Below are 21,649 nucleotides of genomic sequence, written 5' to 3'. Positions count from 1 at the left end.
CACACCCAAAATATTGGTTTTAAATATCTGCCGAAATTTTGATATCAGCCAACACTGATAATTGCTTTTTTAGGCTAATAACTGCTGATGTCATACCACTAATGTCGTGCATAGCTAGTTTTCGCTAAGGCATCAGAAAATGTTTAGCTTAAAAGTTGAGCAGCTTTCTAAAAAGGTGGAATTCCTACAACTTGTTCAAAATGTCTCCACAAATTTGCTTGCAACTGTACAACTTTGGCACACCCTTTTGTCATGTTCAAATTTTCATGCAGAATTTGCCGAACTGTCTCTTTATCAATGGAGAGCATTTCAGCTATTTTTCCTTAACTGAGTTGTCGATCATTTCAAATGATTTACTCAAAATCTGTTGAATATTTTCAGAAGTTTCTGATGTGCAAAGATCTTAGGGGGGATGTGAGGTTTTGTCTGTTTCAAGCCTGCAAAAATTTGATTTGCAACCATAATATAGCAGTTATTAGGTTGTTTATACAAAGGTCTTTTGATAAGAAAAGCATGCAAAGGCCTTTTGTAGGGATTTATCAGTGAAACAGTGGTGATTTTTGATAGCAGTCTTAGTATTTAAAACCCAAACCTTGCATATCTCCTTGATCTGGGAGACCTCCCATAGAAAGCATTTGGGAAGGGCAAAAAATTATTGGAAGATGATTGGATGAATGTTCTGTCTGTCACATTTATGATCAGCCAATCAGAGCGACAAGACAACATGAGGAAGCAAACATGCACAGCACGAATGTTAGCCTGAGCTATACAGGCTAACACTACCATAGTGAATGGAAAAACGTGGCTAAAAATTCATTCTGAAGCCTATGGTGAGATGTGTAAAGACATCTCTGCATAAATGTGTGGCTCTTTGCTCTTGTTTTAATAAAGAAACATGGTTGATTAAACTGCTTTTTATATTTACAGCTACATCCAAGCTAAGGGCTACAGTGGCGGCTTAGAGTACAACTCAGCCCCACGATTGACAATCGCAAACTCATATTGAAACGTCTTCTCTGTCATGAAAAGCTTTCAGTGTTGTTCTTTCCTCTTTATTTAATAAAGATGTGTTCAAGTTCTTTTGAAATTGCAGCTATACTGTTGCTTCATCCAAGCTGATCGCTTTACTGAAGGCAGCCCCCGACCATAGCTACATCCTCATTCTCCTCAACTGACGCTGATTGGTCCAAACCAATTTCGGTTTCAGCACAAACATGGTGGACTAGAGCTTTTCAAGATGGATTTGCCTCATGATGGTCTGGCAAATCCATCTACTTTGCAAGGTTAAAAGCTTCATGTACATATACAATTTTTTTCACCCCAACATTATCTGACAAATGGAGGAAAGCAGTGGGTGATATTCAGGAAAATTGACTGCTACTGGGGGTCAAGTGAGCGGTAATGATGATGACATGATGATGGTGATGACGGTTATGGGCCTGTGTCTATTGATAGGTCTTGTTTTTTTCAATACAAAATCCAACATCACATTTTCAGCGATCTGGGCACAAAACCCCCCTCGATGTCAGCTATTTTTGTCGCTGCACAGCATTGAATATATTTCAACTGGAACAACACCAGACTTGTCAAGTTCACTTCTTCCTTACAAACAAATCATAATCAAGAAGTGGTGAGGCATCTATGACAACAACGTTGCTGGTGAAATTAATCTGAATTTTGTTATTTACCCATCTGGAGCTGCTGCTAATGCTAGTTCAGTATTTCTTTACATTGTGTTTATGTTTCTAGGTGATATTTAAAGGAATTAAGCAAAAAAGGCATACAGAGCTATTCAAAATAGACTTAGCTGTCATTAATGGGGGAAACAGAGGATAACTTTGGTAGCCTCGCATCAATGAGTGCCACTGAGAAGTTCTTTGAAACTGAAGTTATGGGTGCCACCAGTGTCAAAAGCATGGTTTGTCTTACCCCTCCCCACGTGTTTGACAAACTCTGATAAGTTTCATGGTCAACATTGGCATAGTGGGAGTGTTACACCTGAAGAAGACTTGAAAAAACAATGTTATCGGCAAACATCAGCATTTCTAATTTTCAGGAGTGTCTGTCACTGGATTTATTCTGTCTTAGTAGGTTGCACTTTACTGTCAGATCTATTATGGTGACACAGCGCTGACTGTTTTGTGGGAAGTGAAATCACGGGTCATTTCAGGGTTTGCATTTGCAGGAAATGACTAGCTGATGTCTCAAATCGGAGCTTAGTGTTTCTATCTGTCATGTTGTTCTTTTAAGCCTGCTGGATTTTCCTCTTTTCTCTGAAACATAGGTCATAGGTGAACACATATGCTCACTATTTCCAAAAACCTTTGGCTATTGGGCAAGCTGTTACTCTTGAATTGCATCAAGTAATGTAATACTCAGGGCCAGTTTAGCTTAGTCAGTAGAGCAGGCGTCAAATGAACAGAAGCTACAGTCCTTGTTTTACTGGTAACAGACTTCTGATGCTGACGCCCTTTGGTGCATGTCACCCCCCACATTTTCTTCCTGTCTGCAGCTGTCCTGTTTAATTAAGGCAAAAACAAGCCAAATCAATCAATAAATGTTCTTTAATCACATGAATACAAAGCAGATAAATATGTAGTTATATGCTAAACAAAGACTAAAGGCAGCCATAAATGGCTCTCCTAGAAACATGTGCTGACAAGAGCACATCAGTTCACTGATAATCAGTCAGATGTTTGAGGGTTGAGGTGGTTGTTTCAGATTTGTTGTATAGAAAGACTTTAACCCTTTATGTGGCAAGGAACCATATATATGGTCACTTCAGTCAACTTCCTTCGTGGCCTCCCCCAACTCTCTGTGATTCAGTAGAACCAGAAGGATTTTTCTCAGCCAATCAGTGGAGATCAGTCAATGTATCAGAAAGTAACATCACAGCATTTGACCAATCAGCAGTGGCTCAGAGCATCTAAAACTCCCTGTTTCCTCTAGAACTTGAAAAACGCAGTTTTACGTTTATTTTGGTCCAAAAAAATGGCCCCAAAATCATAACTAACCATAGTAAGTTAATAAAACATACACATTTCAGTGGTGAATAGTTTTGCTTAATGTCAAGATAGATTTTGTTTGTGTAGGATTTCAAGCAATTACTGCAATTTCAGCATGAAAAATGGAGGAACGCCTGTTTAAGGGTATAAAATATTATCGATATTATGACATATGTCAACTCATCTAGCAAGCCATACCAAGGGTATTTTCTAGACAAATAACTTATTACAATGTAGGATAACAGTACTCTATAGTGTTGTTGGATGTTGCCACAGGTCTGTAAAAAATTAAGGCGCAATCCAGTTGTAAATGTTACGAGTTTATAGAAAATTTCAGGATTTGAATAGTAAAAAAACATTGTGATTTAGGGTCAGTTTTCAAACCTTATAATAGTTTTATTATACTTACATGGATTATATCAGTTTTTATTCTTACGGTGAGCCTTATATCTGCTTACGTTCATTTGGACTTTTAATATTTGTGACATATTTTACATTCTTTGGTTTAATTATGAAGAAAAATAAATGGTATAAATAGTGAAATTTGTGATTCAGTCAGTTTTACAACAGTATAACGCTGTGATTATGCTTTAATGGCATAAATCAGTCCTTATTTTTATTGTGAGCCTCATCACTGCTAAAATTTACCTGGTTATTCAATATTAGAGATTATTATGGTGTCCTGTTGGAATTTTGAAATAAAACTGGTGGTACCATCATTACTTCTACCATATTCTGAAGCCAGTTATATCTTTCCTCTGAAAGACGTCTTGAAGGAAACACGCACTCACACTTGTAGTTTAGAGAACAACTTTATTAGACTGTTGGCATTTCAGCTTGTAGCCTTCATCAAAAAACAATCATCCATCAAAAAGATACAAAGTTACATATGCAACCAATCAGATACATCCACATAAGTACACCAGCCAACAGTACCAATGGATTGATTAAATGATCATGTGGTTTATGACCAATAGACACTGCCAGAGAGGTAGAAGGAGTGTCTATCAGAAAAGACTTCACCATGTCTCATGAAATAAATATTTGTTATAAATAATGTTTAGTATATAAGTCAATATTCATTAGACTGTGTATTTTCCATAATTGACATCTCAAAATGCATACACCATAAAAGGGCAAGGAACTATATATGATCACTTTGTTGATCTTGATTTTTGCCATAATTTATATAAGTGACTATGGATGGGTACCTTTCACATTTGAACCTGTACGGTACCGATTCCTGGTACCTGTGAACTGGTACCGGTACACAACAGAACCCATTTTCGGTACTTTTGTGTGTAAATAATATGCAATAATAAATGTTATATAACCTCAAAATTCTGAATTTTAGATACTTATTTTTAATTATCAAAACACTATCAAATATCAAATATATCAAAATAACATCAAACACTGTTTGTAATGTAACATCACAACTGTTATTACAAATTACTCCCAGCCCAATACCTATTCCTCTAATTTCTCCTCTTGAAAAAAATGTGCGTTGGGAACAATGGAGTATGGAGTCAAAATAACTAACTAAATAAATAAAGGTATAAGATTTACCAATTAAAGTTTTACAAATGAAAGTAAACAAACTACTTCCTCTACCATGTACTGCACATCTTCGTTCCTCGTGCAGTTCTTTTTCCAACAAAACTAAGATGTCATCTTTCCCTGGTATGAGCAGAGTCTGTTCCTCTCTCATCAATCATGCGTCCGTCCACGCAGAAGCATAACGGAGCGTTAATACCAAAAAAACGTGACACACCCGAACCGTGCACACTGGGTCCTTTATGTTCTATTTGTATTTACTGCAAAAAAAATAATAGAATGTGGCAAATTGTTTCATTCTGCAATGAAATAAGCAGTGAGGACGAGCCTGTGGCTCTGTCATTCCTTCAAAATCACTCTGGATCCATCCATCCATCCTGACAGAGCGCTTCATACGGCACCAGCTGTGCCAAGTTGGAGAGATGGAGAGACACTTTTAGGACACAGTCACACTAGGCCACCTGTACTGTGCCTTTATCTAGTGTCTGTTAGGTGACTGAGGGAACAAATATGTCTTTATCTTGTATATTTCCATGGTTGATATCCATATAATGAACGGGCATATCACAGTGTTTAAAGTGAGGTTTCAGTACGAGAGAGAGAGAGAGAGGGGGAGCGAGGGAGGGGGCGAACAAGCAGGAAGCATCAGGAGCCGATATGAATCATCAGTCATCATTTTGCTTCCACAGATTAGAAGTTTTGCCGTGGTAAACCTTGAACTTCATGTCACAAATACTGCAGCATAATCTGCATCGTATTTTGAAGTGGAGCGCTACCTTCAACCACTTCCGATCAGCCATGCTTGTTTTGTTGATTCAGTTAGCTGCTACCGATGTCATTACCCTCATGCGTGCAATGCTGCATTCGTGTCTGACATGGAAAATTGACTACTCTTCCACTCTCTCATAGCCACAAGGACATGTTTAGGTACCAAAACGTGGTACCGTTCAGTCAGTACCTATAAAAGTACCAAATTCGGTACCCATCTCTATAGGTGATAAAAGCAAAAAAATCATGGGATGCCCAGCATTGATTTCAATGAGTGCCCTGTAAAAGGTTAAAGTTGAATAAGACTATCTCTGAAATTATAATGCAGCAATATTGTTTTGTCTATTATTTAGATAAATATTTATGTTAGTAAGTATATTTGGTGTTTGTCACACTTGTGCTCTGTGTATTTTTAGCAGCAGAGTTGACTGAGAGGCAAAAATGAACCAGACTCAGTTCAACAGTAAAAGAAATCATGGTTATTATTATTTTGAGTGGTGGGTGTGTCCCAGAGACAGTTAAACAGAACATTTAAATTCGTCTTTTTATATAAAGGCATTGCAAACTAATAAGAGATAGTTATGTAAATCAGAGCTTGGCAAACTAACAATTTAACTTCCTCTGGCATGGTTTATGGAGATTGTCTTCTTTTCCACCTGCGCTAATCACTTACAGCCCCTTTAAAAATAGGAGCACTATTTGGCTAATGCGCTGTTTTCTGCTCAAGCTAATGACGATTGATGGGGTTTAAACTGTCCTTATACGCTCAAGTGAGATTTTGCTGCACCACTTTGCTCTACAGTTCGCCCTTAGGGGCCAAAACAAGCTCCAACAACAGAACTTGAAATCCAAGTGAATTATATCCTGTTAATACAACAAACAAGCTCACAAATCAGAGCTGCCTATTGAAGCCATGGTTTTGAATGCATCTGTTACTTTGAGTTGGATTATTATGAAGCTAAATACCTGAAGTATGTTATGTGTGCAGGGTTTGATATCATTAACCTGGGATGTCAGTAATCCTTCAAGTCAATACAATCAGCCATGTTTCAGTAAATATAAAATAAGTTACTTCCCTCCTCTTGAAAAAACATATTATGCATTTTTATGCAAATTATTTCATATGGTAGAAAAGCTTGCCTGTGTCTGAACAAGAGAAGCCTGTTTTTCGATTTTTAACATCTCCTGTGAACTCATTGATATCCAGAAGTGAATGATAAAGTGCGTGAGAAATGGCACATCCATTCAAAAAGATCAAACAGACTTGCATAGCCTAAATGTTGTGGTATTCTGTTGAAAGTAGCAAAAATGAACCTATAATTTCTCTCAGAGTTGAGTCACAGTCTCAGTTTTTCTTGCTCAGGCCTCAATTTGAAGCAGCAGTCTCGTGCATCTGCCTGAACTCAACATGTGCTGTAACATGTAGTGACTGGATGCAACTTAACAAGCCTCATTAGCCATTTCCCTATTTTTATAGCTTGAGTTGATGACAATTTGGCTTCAGCCAACAGCAAAGAAAAACGCAAGTATGCAAGAAAAAAACAAGAGGGAGTCAGTGGTGAGGGTTTTGCAATATTGTGACAAAAAATGTGGACAGTCAAGCCAAAACTGCAAATGTTTGTGTGCATGATAAAATAGCAGTTGAAAATTAAAGTTAGGTTTATCATTTTTTTGCTGTTTAGATGTTGAAATGCAGAGAATGTATTTAATTGGACACGTAGACATTTGTAGTTGTGTTTGATATATTTTTATTTGGTCTTTTTATTTACTTATCAAGTTGTATTTGGGGTTCATTTTTCACTATAAATCTATTTTTCAGCCTTTTTATGTCCCAAATCTGGTGTTTGCCACTTTCAACACTTTGACCTACATAGACAGACAAACTGCAGCAGAGGAGACGGCAGGATAGAGCAGCTGGAACAGAGACAGACAGACTTCATCATCATTCTGGTGACTCATTGGAGCAGAGGATAAGTAGAGAGGGAGAGATGAACAGCCGTGCTCTGGTCTAAGAGGGAGGTGTGTAAGTACAGGGTAGCTGAGAGACGCCAGGAGAGGAGAAAGGGGGGAGGGAGGGAGGGAGGGTGTGTGAACAGGGGGTTAGTTTGTGCATTAAACTAATGGTGACTCATATATGCTGACTCCTTCACTAAACACATCAGCAGAGATATGCATCTATACAGATGTTGCCAGATGTTGCAGGACCCCCAGTGGCTTACACTGCTGTGTTAGAGCCAAACACAGACTGTGCGGTTGCCCAATCTCATCATGATAATCCCACAGTCATTTGGCTCTTTATTTGCTGTTATTTTTAACCAGCCCATTGCTGAATCATTGTGTTTATGAGTCACACCCATGCATCCTCCTGCTCTAAAGTATGCACAAGCAGCAACCCGTTTTCTTCAACTTTGTTCACATCATCTCCTTTAAAATTCTGACTTGATCTCAGACAAAGGGACTTTGTTCTTTCTGTGTTTGTGCATATGCACATGTGTGTGTCTGCACGTGCTCTTGAATGCATATATTTGTGTGTGAGAATGAGTAGGCCTAACCTCAAGCTCTGTTTGGAGACAGTCCTGACTCTCCGTCTCTCTTCGGCTGTCTGTGTCCCTGCCAGATCCGCTTATGTACTGTGTTCACACTGCACTCTCTCCCTCTCATACAAACACGCACACCGCAAACTCACAAGACGTATGAATTCCTCAACAAGTCACAATGCAGAGTGAGAGAGTAGAGAGCAGTTTTCTTTTTCTCTTTCTAATCCCCATCTTCTCTTACTGACCTACATCCTGGCCAGCTCAGTGTTAAAAAAACAACTGTGCAGTAAAAAAGGCTAAAAGAGAGCCATCAGAAAGGAAAGAAGACACTGGAAGTATGCGAAAAGAGGAAGAGAGACATAACACAGAATATAAGTATGTATTGACTTTTGACATTCTTTGGGGGAGAAACTATGGCTCCCTCTCATTGGCCCGGCACATGCATGCACGCCTACACACTTACACACATACATCCCTGCAGCCTGCCAAACATCTGGAGCACACTTAGAAAACGCTGAATGAAAGAATCTTTAATAACACTGGATTGGTTGTGTGACCGCGGCCATCAGCCAATCAAAACACGTCCTGGATGGGTTATCTGTCTCCGAGCGGTTATCGAACGGGCGCTTTTATGGCCAGTCGTGTTTCATAGCGAGAGTTCGGGACCACACTCTGTTTGCCTCTGTGTGTGAGGCGGAGAGTTTCTGCTTTGATTTTCTCTGTGTCTGCTTTACCCTGTTAAGTCTCACCACACCTCTCCACACCATATGCTTTCAGGTCAAGAAAATATTTAGGGCCTCAATAGGATGGTATTAAATACTACCATAATATATAAAAACCAGGCTTCCATTTTATTCTTCTTTTTAGGGTGTGTGTTTGCTTTGGCAGCGTAGGTGAGCTTTTCTGCCTCCTCCCCTCTTGCTGAGCCTCCAGTACTCAGAGGTAAAATATACCAAAGGATAAACTGAGCCAAGAGTAACAAATCTGCATTTGCTCAAGTGTTTGTTTGTAGATATCTTATATTTTGAATCACAACTGCATTCTTCCAAAATCTCAGGTAGAAGGACACTCTCCACGCTCTCCTCATTTCTCCTGTCTCATTTTCCTGCACTGTCTTTGTAGTTGTGTAAGAGTCTAGACAAGTAGGTTCAGGGGTCAGCGCAGTAAATGCATAGCTATTCCCATGAGCTGTTGCCTTTAGGGTGGGCTTTGAAATTGAACTCCGTTTCCTAGAGCCTCCCTCTCCATAAGGCTGCAACAGCACAAGTCAACACACTGTGAGGGGCCTCAGAGCAGGCAAATCTATTCATACACTAAGATGCACAATATATCTGTAATGATCCCAGGTGACTAATTTCAAAGCTGATTAAAAACAAATTAAAATTATGACCAGTCAGCTTGACTAAAGGAAGGGAATAACTCAAAACAGTTAAAACTGGATCACAGCTTCTGCATGTAAACAATATCTGTTTTTGCAGAGTGTCTAATGTTAGCAGCGCTAACCTTCAGTCCTCCCTGCAAGTTAACGCCAACATGCCTGTGCTGGTTACTCATTGTCAAGTGACTATTTGCCAGTTTACTCAATACAGCCTACGTACGTTTTATCTCCATTTTGATAAACACTTCAAAACTGCTCCACACAGTTCAAGTCATCTGTCTCTTTACATTGAGGTAGTATAGTATTGTAAAAGTAACCAGGGGCTATTAACCACAGATAAAGCCTTGGCTAATTTCAGGTGGCTGTGTTATAGCTCAGACACAACATTTGGTCCACACTGTGGGCCTTACTCAGGAAAAATATCAATTATTAACCAATTAGTGACAATATCTGATATGCCAATATTTCAAAACCCTTTTCGCCAATACCAATATCAACACAGATGTATAAATGTAATTCAAACCTAAAATTTCAGTGTTTAAGGTTTAAGGATAAAGACAAGAACAAACTCAGTTCTTAGACTAGCGATGCAGGATACTTTTTTTTTTTGCTGATAGGCAATTTGCTCTTATTTACAAATTAATTTTAATGATATTGATACCGCCATTAAATATATTTCAGAAAAACTTCAGCCCTTAAAACACACAATTTAAAGTTTGAGGATGAACAAATTTTTAAAAAATGGTGTTAAATTCGGTAACTTAAGTAATCAACAGATTAACATCTACTGATCACTGAAGTTATCTATCAAGAAAATGTTTTGAAAAATATACTCTCTTCTTCTGAAATGACACGTCTTGATTTCAATTAAATTGTGTTTACTCTGTGCTTAGGGGTTTTTCATAAATTATAAGAAGTCAATCATGATTAAACTGACATTGAAAAGTAAATTTTGACATAGTGCTTTGATATTGGAAAACTTCACTGAAAAGTCACTTGGTATAGAGAATGTAAAGTGCACAAGGCAATCTGGTATCAAATATCACAAGATACAACCCAGCAACTACTGCTCTACATGTAAACACTTATTTCTACTTTTTCTTGTGTTTAAATGACACAATCTGAATTTTTCATGTTGAAGTTTGAATGTAAAAAGTAGAGAATACTGACTTTCAATATTGGGTTATATGGTTAATAGATGTTTTCTGTTCCTCCCCAGCTCAACCAGTAGCCAAATCCACGCCCATCAACCACACCCAGCCATGTCGGACGCAGCCCAGCAGCCAAATGCGCAACGGAGCCAAACACCATGGACACCCACACTCCAATCACACACACTGCCCGCATCACATGCACACACCTCACACACATGCCTTCCAGTCCAACGGGATCAGGAACGGTGGCCCTCATCCCAAGCTGGGCTCCATCCCTAAAAATGGATCATCCACCTCCTCATCCTCGTCGGCAGGACCCAAACACACCAAGAAACTGCAGTCCAACCCATCGATCACCTCCCAGAGCAGCAAGAGGAGCAAAAGCAGCTCCAAGAGCAATAGCTCGCAGATCCCCACAGAGGCGCAGGATGGTGAGACAAACATACTGACATAGATGGGGTGGTGGTGGCAGAATTTAAAGTCAGGAGTTATTACATTTGATTAGAATTTCTCTATTGATTTCTTATATGCAGCAAAATAATCAACAAATAGTCATTTTTGATTCAGTTTCAGACTTTTTTAAGACTTTATAATTTAATTGTAATTGTATCCTCATAAAGTATTCAGATATTAATCAGGGGAGAGCCTTGTCAAGGCTCAAATCACTCCTCATATTAAGAAATGTTCCACCACGTCTCTTTGTGGCTTGAGTGCTTGTGGTGAACTTTTGTGGTTTTAAAATGAAGAAGGCTAAATCCAGCACACTTGAAATTAAATGACAATCAGCAAATAATGTGGTATTAATGAATTATAACTTAACATTACTCAGAACACACTTTCTTTTCATTCACGATTTTAAGTAGAGACTCTTGTGCTCTCTACATGATTGATGCTGATATGAACAGCTCAGAAAGAGAGAAGTGGATAGGCAGAGAGGTTAGAATAACATGCCAAGGGTGATTTAGTAAGACCTAAAATATGTTTTTTTTAAACTGTATTCAAGAGAAGATTTTGTAAGTTATGATGTGCAATCTGGAGAAATATTTTCTTGTGAACCAAATACATCATTTAAGACATGTAGATGTCAAACCAAATTAAGAAAGAAAATATTCTACAAAGATAAAGAAACCAAAAATGAAAGGAACATGCAAAGAGTCACACAAAAATTAATTATAGGTGATGAATGTAAAAAAAAAAAAAAAAAAACTCTTAGCTACTCACTTTATTTGGATGCTTATATTTGTATATTGGTGTCTGGGCATTGAGAGCATCACCAAAATCTGAATATTTTGATAAATACTTTGCTAATAAAAGCTGATTTGACTCTGATTTTCTCCCCTACAGACTGCTGTGTTCACTGTATTCTGGCCTGCCTCTTCTGTGAGTTCCTGACTCTGTGCAACATCGTGCTGGACTGCGCCACCTGCGGCTCCTGTGCAGGGGACGACTCGTGTTTCTGCTGCTGCTGTGTGTCAGAGGAGTGTGGGGACTGTGACCTGCCCTGTGACATGGACTGTGGCATCATTGACGCCTGCTGTGAGTCTGCAGACTGTCTGGAGATCTGCATGGAGTGCTGCAGTCTTTGCTTCTCTTCCTGAGGCCCTTATCTGCCACCATAGGGGGCAAATACATGTCCAAAACACACTCCCATAAGCCCAGGAACTACTTCGACCAGAGCCGAGAGGCTCTACACCCAGTCTTTGTTGCCTGGACTCTGTGGTTTACTCTGTATTGGCTGGCCTAGTTGGCTCCACATTATGTCTAATGTTTCTTACAGGGTTTGCCAAGCCAGAGATGTGCTCATGCTGAAAGCAGTCACTGCTGAAATCTCCCTCCATTATTGATCAAACCATGGGACAGGAGCCTCCCCTGCCTCTTATTTGCTGTTGGTCCATTGCTACACAGCTGGGTGTGCTGTGCAGAGTGAGTTCCAGCTGTGGTCCGTGAGCGTCTGCCAGGCTGTGCAGACCCAGGTCTCTGGACCCTCACAGAACGAGCTATTATCACAATGGAGCCCCTTGTGCCGAATGAATGACTGGAGTTCTCCAAGCATGAAAAATGACCTCCAAAGGCAAATGAGAAAATGGCTCCATTTAACTGGATTTTAGTGTTTCTGTAGATAAGAGCAGCCGCATAATGGGAAAATGGATGCTCAGATCTCAGTAGAAATGTAGTCTGTCCTCCTGTCCTTGGCAAGGTTAAAGTCTTCCAGTTTGATTGCGTTAAAGGGGCCTTAGTGACACACACACTCACTTTGCGGAGGAGTCCACTACTGTCTTTGCTCTTTATGCAGTGTACAAGATAGAGAAACATAAACGGTGGCTTGTGGCAATATTAGACAAAAGTTTCTTTTGTTAATAAGCATCTCACTTAATGGATTTATTGAGAGAAGAAGCCGAGGTAGATGGTTCCAGTAGAAGGAGAAAGTGATGGACATCACAGAGCGTTTGGTTGATAACATCCATGATAGACACTTTGTCCACTGTAAAGTGTGAAGGGAGAAAGATCTCAATCTAAAGTCTCCCTTCACGTTCACATCCTGTCTGCTTTTTGTTTTGAGGAGCTTTGGCTGCTTTAAATGATTTCCTCTCAGCTGAATGATCAGAGCTGGTAAAGGGCTGGTAGAGGATTGGAAGGCATCTCTTTTTAAATACATTTCACTTTCCTTTTGTCCTTCTTGCTATGTGAACAAACGGCCTTGGCTTAGCTGAAGGCCTGAAATTTCAAGTACATTCCTTGCCTTTACCAAGTCTCTATTAATCCGTGTTTTGTAGATTTTAGTTAAGATATTTGCATTTCTCCTCCAATGTGAAAATCACATTTCTGTGTTATCAGGTTTTGCTGGGCTCTCTGTAAAGCAGCCGTCGCACTACATCTAATTTAATTCCTTGAGTGAGAATCTCTCGACATTATGCTAAGTTAGATCCATGTGCTCGTAGTATAAATGGTACGCTTTTGATAACAACCCCGTATTCTCATTCGCTTAGATTCCTACCCTCTGCAACCCAATGCCTCTTCAGATGTCTCCTAGATCTGTTGTGCATTTTTTAACAACCTGATACAAATTCCTCTCTGCTCTGATCAAATACTGTTTGTGCAATCCTATTTTTTTCTCTGTAATACCAAAGATTTTCTCTTACTGGACCTTGGTTTCTCCACTTAAAATTGTACATTGAAGGGTTTGTACTTTGCTAATATGGCTGTGGTTTATTAATCCCCTATTTTAAGGGTCGTAATATAACACTGTTGATACAGAGTACGCTTCAAGGCTGCAATTCAACCTTTTAACACCAAAGAAGAAAATGAAAGTTTTTAGAAAAAGCAAATAATGCAACTTGAGATATTTTAAACCTTTGTATGTGGATGTCAAAGACATGTTTTAAACTAGACTGGGAAAAAATCCTGGAGAGCCCTGGAGAACATTGCAGATCTTTAAAGTGCAGACAGTTCTTTGAATGGAGAACTGCTATATTTATGTTATGTATAGGTTTGATGAAAATTGCTCCTTTTGTTTAAAAACATTAAACAAGCACAAAATTGGTTGCTTTTTCTAAGGATGTGTTCTCCTTCTCCAGATAGAAAGGATCAGTGTGTATTCAGATAATAACAGTTCAGAAAGAATAAGACCAATACAAACATGTTTAAAATCTTTTTCTACTTTTGACAGCCTTTGCCAGCTTCGAGTTAAAATGTTCTTATTTTAAGGTTTTTGTTTGCACAAAATGTTCAAGACAAAAACAGATGTAATATTAGTAAGGCTACAAAAAAGCAACAAAAAAGGTTACTTTTTATATAAAAAAGAGGAAACCTGACACTCTAAATGTGAAAAATGTTAAACGCTGTTTTGTCTGTTATGTCTGCTAGCCCCGATGAAAACCTACTGGGCCAAAAACATGTTGGCTTTTTAAATGATTCGGTCATTATTATAAAGGCTTTTAAAGTATTTCCTTCCCACTTTTTTACATTTTCAGTGTTTGAGATGCCTGGTTTCCTCTTTTTATGTTGGACATTATTTCCCCCTGTTCTCTAAGAGCACCCAGCCGGGTCTTTCAAATCTCCCAGTTAAGTCATATTGAGCAGCCAGCCACCCCCCTTTGTTCCCGTGGTTGATTTTTATACTTTAACCAAAACATCACCATGAGCACAGCACTAGAAGTATTTAGCCCCGTTACAGTGGCGACAAAAACGTTCCCTATCAAAGGGCAGGAATGTCAAGCAGACCAGACTCATGTTGACAGCTCCCTGCTGAAGCTGTGCTGGGGTTGGAAGGTCTAGAAGGAGGGGTAGGGGTGGAAGAAAATTAGGAAGGGGAGAGGGATAAGAGAAACAACAAATTAAAGACATTTATGGCATGCGGGGCAGTAAACTAATCTCCCATTTTGTAGGAAATTGCAGACCTTTGTCTCTCGAAACCGTCTGCTTTCCTTAGTGACAGGTAGTTCTTCTTAACAATTAACTATCAAGGGATAGCTCACTAAAACTAGACATGACTGGCAAATGACAGTTTGCCATCTCTTACAGCTGTGTAATATGTTTGATTTCAACAAACACTGGAACAGTGACTTCCATGTATGCAGAGATTCTGATTTAATGAAAAGATGAGGTGGGTTCTTGTTTTTTTTATCCGCGAAAGATAGACCTTAAAAAGTTTGAAACCAAAACTAAAGATAATAGACTGATCTATGCCAGTGGTTCTTTGCAAGTATAAAATGTACAGAAACCCTATCCTGACATACAGCTGTGACAACAAAAGCATTTAGCAATCTCAAGCTATAAAACAAGCTTGTTCCCTGTGATAATGTTTTAATTTCTTTAGAAAATTACCAAAATGAGCATGTTATCATGGTAAACTGAATGAGCAGCATGTTAGCCTACATTTTTCTCTAAATAATTCTGAATGATAAAAATAATTAGGATATTTAGGTCTCAGTTTCTCATGAAGGAGGTGGTGGTTGATCCTGCGGCTAGACAAGCTGAGAACCTCTGATCTATACAGTTTGATATCATGAGCCTATCATTTATAGTAATATACAGAGTCAAGAAGCTAATGTTAGCATAGCTGCTCTCCTCTGTTGACAGTGGCACGACCACTCTGCCTATCAGCTGTCTGTTTTAAATAAACTCTTCCTTTTGAGAAATGCTAAGACCAGCAGTAATATGAGTAAATATCATCATGTGTTTCCATCTGGCTCATTTTACTCCTAAAACAATAGGTTTGCTGTTTTTTAACAAAACCTGATTGACATGTTGTTTCCTATCATTTATGACTCTGCAGAACCACAACCATGCTCCCTCCCAGTCAGGTTTTAGCTTTCTTACCACCTACTCCACTCAAGTCCCTCAAAACAAGAATAAACCCAGTTTATTAAATGTGAAGCTCACGGGCAGACAGGCTTACCTGTGAGCTCAAACCTTTCTCTCCTTTGAGCTGATTTTATTTTCAAATTCCTGTCTCCAGCACGGGTGTAACCGGAGAAATAAAGTCAACAAAAACCTAATCGGGGACAGATAGGGGAAGCTTTGCTGCTCTCTGTTAAGCACTAGAATATATAAACATGTCCTGTGAGGTTATGAAAAGGAGCTTCACCTGGGCTTTGGGAAGAGGTAGAAAGCTCTCCTGTTGGACTGTAGAGTGCAGCGTGAAGAAGCAGCAGAGAGTTTTAAAATCAGTCAATGAGATAGCGAGAGTTTTTGTGCAACATAAATGATGTGGAACAACATTTTAATAAGGGACTGGTTGAACCTCTCTTGAATGATTAAGGGAGCATTTTTTATCACTTGGTCACTAAATTCTATTTTATGTTTGTGAAGATGTGCTTTACAAGGCTGAAAACACTGATCATTCTGGAGATGGAGAACACTGGCTGAAGGTACAAAATCCTCTGATCTTGCAGCCAAAAATGTTTCTGATTCTTGAGCTAATTTGGAATTTGATGTTGTGTCTGTTAGGTCATCTCATTTCAGGATATTTCCTTCAAACTTTTACTGGAATAAAACACTTGTTTACATTCAGTGTTTCCTCTTCTCAGCATTATCAGTATTTTTGTAAAATATTTGACCAAAGAAAGTTCTAACAATTGAATTTCCTGGATTTATTTTATTATTCTGAGATGGAACTTGGATATTGTTAAATAAAATGATTATATTATTAAAGGGCTGGCCACCTCTACTTGTACTCTGAAAGTTATTGTAGCCCAGCTGAAATGTAGACTGTAGTCCACTATAATGTCATGTTGTTTACACTAGCCCCTGTATAATGTCTGTTTGAATGGCTGTTCTGGATGTCACATTAAAATCTCTTTGTTTAATACTGAATAAACAATGTGAACTCCAGGCTACATGGATTATTCCTTCTTTATTTTCATATGCTCCATGCTTATTACATTATGGCTTTATTACATTATGGCTACATAAACACTCATGAACTCTGGTTGAGGCCACTTAAAGGCCTTTTTTATGTACACTAAAACGCTATGAAACAGATATAATAAAAACAAAGATATATTTTTGAAGCTTTCAGTTTCACAATTTTAGTATGTAATTTAACCAAATAGAAACATTTGAAATTCCCTGAGTTGCTTAACACATTTATCATCTGGACTTTCTTTTAAATCACTCAAAAAGGGAAATATCAACCTTCATTTATCTTCCAAATATTCATCTGCTGTGTGTCTGTCAGTATTTTTCAGCAACATCCAGCCTCAGAGTGAAAAAGGAACGTACACTACTCTGTCAAACAATGTGAGATATTTTAATGCTTATTTCGGTTCTTGTTTTGGTTTAAATTTCTGTTTATATTCTAGTTTGGAAAGAATTAAGAAAACCATAACTGTAAAAATGAATAAAAATTAAAGCAAATATTTTTATATAAAAGCTCAGCGGTGAGCCCTTTATCCCCCCACAGCAAGAAGGCTCCTGGTTTGAATCTTGGACAGAACCTTTTGTGTGTGGAGTCATGTTCCCTGTGCATGCATGTGCTGTTTCTCAAAGTTAATCATAATAATGATCATATAATCATATTCATCATATAATAGAATCATATAATCATATTCTACGGCACTACTTTTACGGGACATTTTAAAGTGTTTTGAGCTCAAGGGCCTGGCTTCCTCCTGATCTTCATTCTTTTTTCTTTTGTAAGAGAATAAAAATGATGCACATTGGATTGAAGGTAATTTCTGTGAGCAGAGTATTCATGTGCACATCCTAGAAAAGTTCTTTGTTCAAAGGACTCTGTCCTTGGAAGAATTTGAAGATCATCAACACTGGAACAGATCCTTCCTGCTGAGGAAGGATCCTGGACTTTTAGAAACAGAAATGGGTTCCCTTGTGTATTCTGGCCTCTCTCAGTTCAAAGACATGCTCACCTGGTTGATAGGTAACTTTTAATTTTCTGTGAGTGGGAACATGACTGGTTTTCACTGAATGTTAGCCCTGTGATTGGCTAGCGACCAGTCCAGGAGTACCCTGCCTTCCATCCAATAACAGCTGGGATTGGCCCTCAACCCCAAATGGGTCAATCAGTGCACAACAGCACATTAGGACGAGTGTAAAGCTTCAGTGAGGAACTTTTCATTTGTGACTGTTGTTAGGGCTGTATCTCATTCCCTGTTCCTTGCGCCCCTTCTCCCCAGCTGTTGTCTTCCGCTCTGCCCTGGTGAAGCCACTGAATGCTGCTCAACAAGGTGCACCTGGCCTTAATGCTTGTAACCCAGAGTAAGCCTCAGAAACCAGAGGCTTTTGGACTGGGGACTGCTGCATGTCACCTACTAGTCGGGTGTTTTGGTCCTTTTTTGAGCTTCGTCATGATTTAGTTCTTTGTCTATAAATAGTAAATCTCTTTATTTTTGACTTGTGAAAGGTGTTAATGTAAACTTATTGGGTAATATCGTGGTCCGTTATTTACCTTGTAGAGCCACTTTAGGGCAGGGTGTAACACCATCATAGATTTCTACCTTCTTTTATGGATCTCGAGTTGTGTGTCGGTGACATTTTAGTCTGAAAATCTCATCCTGCTTTCTTTAAGTACTAAATTTGATCACTCCATATGAATGTTTGCCATGGAAAACAAAAAAAACAAAAAAAAATAGACAACTCACTTCATCTGACACTTACCCTGCAGCAGTGGTTAAGAGTATTAAAATAACCCTGTATGAAATAATCACATGGTCTCGTTTAACTGCACTGGCCACACAGAGGCGTCAGTGTTAATCTCAGTCTGTTTTATAGCCAGTTACAGACTCATCAATGGTTTTAACAAGCAAATTGTTTTAAAAGATGGCTTAAAATGTGGCGCCAATGACCAGGTGGTTGTGGCCATGCACATAGAGGCTGTTGTCCATGGGGTGTGCAGTCTGGTTTCAAGTTTGTTCATGTCATTCCCCTCAACATTTGTACACCACGTTGTGCTTTGAATAGTCAAGACAGAATACGTTTTTTTTTTTTTTAAATCAAGTGTCATGCTTAATATAGAGAGAAGTTGGACTACAGCACCCATAAAAAGTATTCGGCCTAATGGATATTTCACCCCTTTATTGATTTTATAAATCAATCATGGTCAATACTATTTGGCTTTCATGACAAAAAAGACTCAGCCACCCTAAAACATTCACCTTGTTGTCTTCAAACCATTTCTGTGCAGCTCTCCCTTTGAGTTATAGTCATGCTGGAAAATAAGTCTTTTCCCAAGCCGTAGTAATCTCGCAGACTGAACAAGATTGTCCTCCAGGATTTTCATATATTTTGCCACATTCATTTTACCCTCTACCTTTATTAAGCCTTCCAGGGCTGGCTGCTGAGAAGCATCCCCACAGCATGATGCTGCCACCACTGTGCTTCATAGTTGGGATGGTGTGTTTGTGGTGTCCAAGAAGTACCATCTTGGTCTCATTAGACCAAAGAACTTTCTTCCATTTGACCATGGAGTCTTCCACTTGCCTTCTGAGGAATTCCCTAGGAGTTCCTGGGACAAGGAATTACCTAGTCAGATTTAATGAGTTTTCTTCAGCACTGTCTTTCTCTTTGCCACTCTCCAGTAAAGCTTTGACTGATCAAGAACCTGGGCAACAGTTGTTGTATGCAGAGTCTCTCCTTCACTGTAGTCATAGGTGTCTTGGTGGCCTCTCCCACTAGTCTCTTTACATTTTTATAGGCACTGTTAGTGAGTAAAACAATGTCAACTACACCATGTAGTGAAATGCATCATTTGTAGAAAGTAAACTTTAAAATAGTCAACCTTAACATTAAAGCTTTTGCAACAGATTTTTAAAACAATCAAATTTTATTAAGTCATACAAAAAAGGGGAGTTGGTTATTTGGAGTTTATGAAGTGATATTTGAGCCTGTTGTGTATGATTATGGTAGAACTTCACATAAAATCGTGTCAAAAACCACTGATATCAAACAAAATAAGCCACAAAGAAATCAACGGATCAATAAAACAGTAGTTTTTGAAGTGCTAGAGCTACGAGTGCATACAGCCAGCAGGGGCATTTTTTAATAAAGTGAATGTGGGGTAGACATGTTGGATCTGTATTATGATAATGTTTTCTCATTTTAGTCTAATCTTTCCCCTGCTGTGTTTTATTATTTCTTCATTACTTCACTGTCTTTTAGTATCTGCAAATTTCCCATAACCCACGAGATGAGCTTTCTCTGAGCTGAGAGGAGAAAACAGAGAGGAAAAAGGGAGAAAACAGAGCAACAACTGGGCTCATGCAGAACAGAGCTCTTTAATGTGTTTTTTTAAAGGCTTGCCAAAGTCGTTCAGTAGGAATGTGCGTTCAGGCCAGTACATCGATGTGTGGAGAAATGCTGGGGACTTTGTCTTCTTCTTCTGCCTCTGATGTTCTGATTTTGCATTATAACTTCCCAAGCTGTTACTTTCATGGAAATAGTCACTGTTATTCATATCTAAGTGTTGTGAAATATTGGACAGCCTCTGTTTCTTCAGTTCACTGATAGGGGGGTCAGATCTGGCCCTGAAGACTTGCTACTGTAAGTTAGTGCTGTCCCCGGCCTGCGTTGTGTGTGCATGAGGGAGGCCATTGAAATGACTCAGGTCAGACAGAGAGGGGATTCAGGCCCCTCTGTGGGAGTAGAGAAACAAGGAGGGCATCTCTGGACATCTGCAACTGTTTTGTAAGAAGCCTTGCTGTCATCATTGACCCCCACTTCCTTCCTCATGAACACACATGCACAAACACGCATGCACAAAATTAAAGAGAAAAAAAAAATCAAAAATGATTCACACCCCCTCCAGAAATTTCACATGCACAAAGCGGGCACAGGGGACAAGTGGCTATTGAATATTAACCATGAAATTACAAAGGCTGCATTCTAATGGAGGTGATGGGGTCAGAAGCTGGGATGGAAATCATAAATTAATACCCCTGACATGACAAGCCACTTGCCCTTGGCTTCCACCAAACACAGCTCTGCCCCTCCCCTGCCCGAGTCGGACAGACACCTAGAGAAGGAAACACTCGATTCATTATTAATTTTGGGTCAAAGTGATGCCACAACAGACACAGAACTCATACAATATGCCTGGTATTTTTTCTGATGTGACTACTGTATGAGACGACAAGCAGCTAACCTTCATGTGTGGCTACATTTACAGAGGTTATTGTTAAGTAACCCATAAGTGTTTCTGAGGGACCTCTATTACAATGTCAGCTCCTCTCTGCATCCTTTGTAATCTCTTCAAATCTGAGCCTCTTATCAGCACTTTGACTACATATTTGTGATGATTCTGAAAGGACGCCCTGCCTCTGGTACAAAAGCACATGTTTGGTAGCGGGTGGTAGGGGTGGGAGTTTGGCATTGCAGAACTCAGATGAAATAATAAATACTTTTGTGACACCGAAGAAGAATCTACTCTCTTTTTCTTTCACCTTCAGATTAACTCATTTTTTTCTCAAGTGTGCATTAAACCATGACCTCATCCATTTGTCTAAAGAAATAGAATCAAAGATTCAGACATGTGTTAGCTCACTACTTCTTACTACTCATGTGGACTCAAAATATACTGCACCGTGAAGGTGAAACACTTGTCACAATAAATTATTCATTTTCATACAATACCCTGCTTTGGGAACATGAAACCATGTCTCCACTCAAGCTCTACAAATAAAAGCTGTCACAAAAACAGTTCCCCTTCCAAAATACAGTTCAAGTTTGTTCCAAGCATCGAACCAGAAGAAATCTGCAGAGAGAGGACACTTTTCTAAGCATTCAGTTCATCGTAAG

At 39.0% G+C, this 21,649-nt stretch overlaps 1 protein-coding gene across 1 annotated transcript in view; it reads left to right on the top strand.

Moving 5' to 3' along the window:
• The window catches only part of mdfi (MyoD family inhibitor), a 48,131-nt gene extending 31,438 nt beyond the window's left edge, over nt 1-16,693 (top strand). Inside the window, exons 4-5 of the mRNA XM_041783759.1 lie at nt 10,465-10,830; nt 11,744-16,693. Coding sequence (XP_041639693.1) covers nt 10,465-10,830; nt 11,744-11,997 — 620 coding nt within the window. The 3' untranslated portion in view covers nt 11,998-16,693. The remainder of the gene's footprint in view (nt 1-10,464; nt 10,831-11,743) is intronic.
• Nucleotides 16,694-21,649: the final 4,956 nt, after the last annotated feature.

The sequence above is a fragment of the Cheilinus undulatus genome, linkage group 3 (genome assembly GCF_018320785.1).
Source record: "Cheilinus undulatus linkage group 3, ASM1832078v1, whole genome shotgun sequence".
NCBI lineage: Eukaryota > Metazoa > Chordata > Actinopteri > Labriformes > Labridae > Cheilinus > Cheilinus undulatus.
Note: the sequence above shows the minus strand (reverse complement) of the source record. Positions and strands in the feature narration are given on the sequence as shown.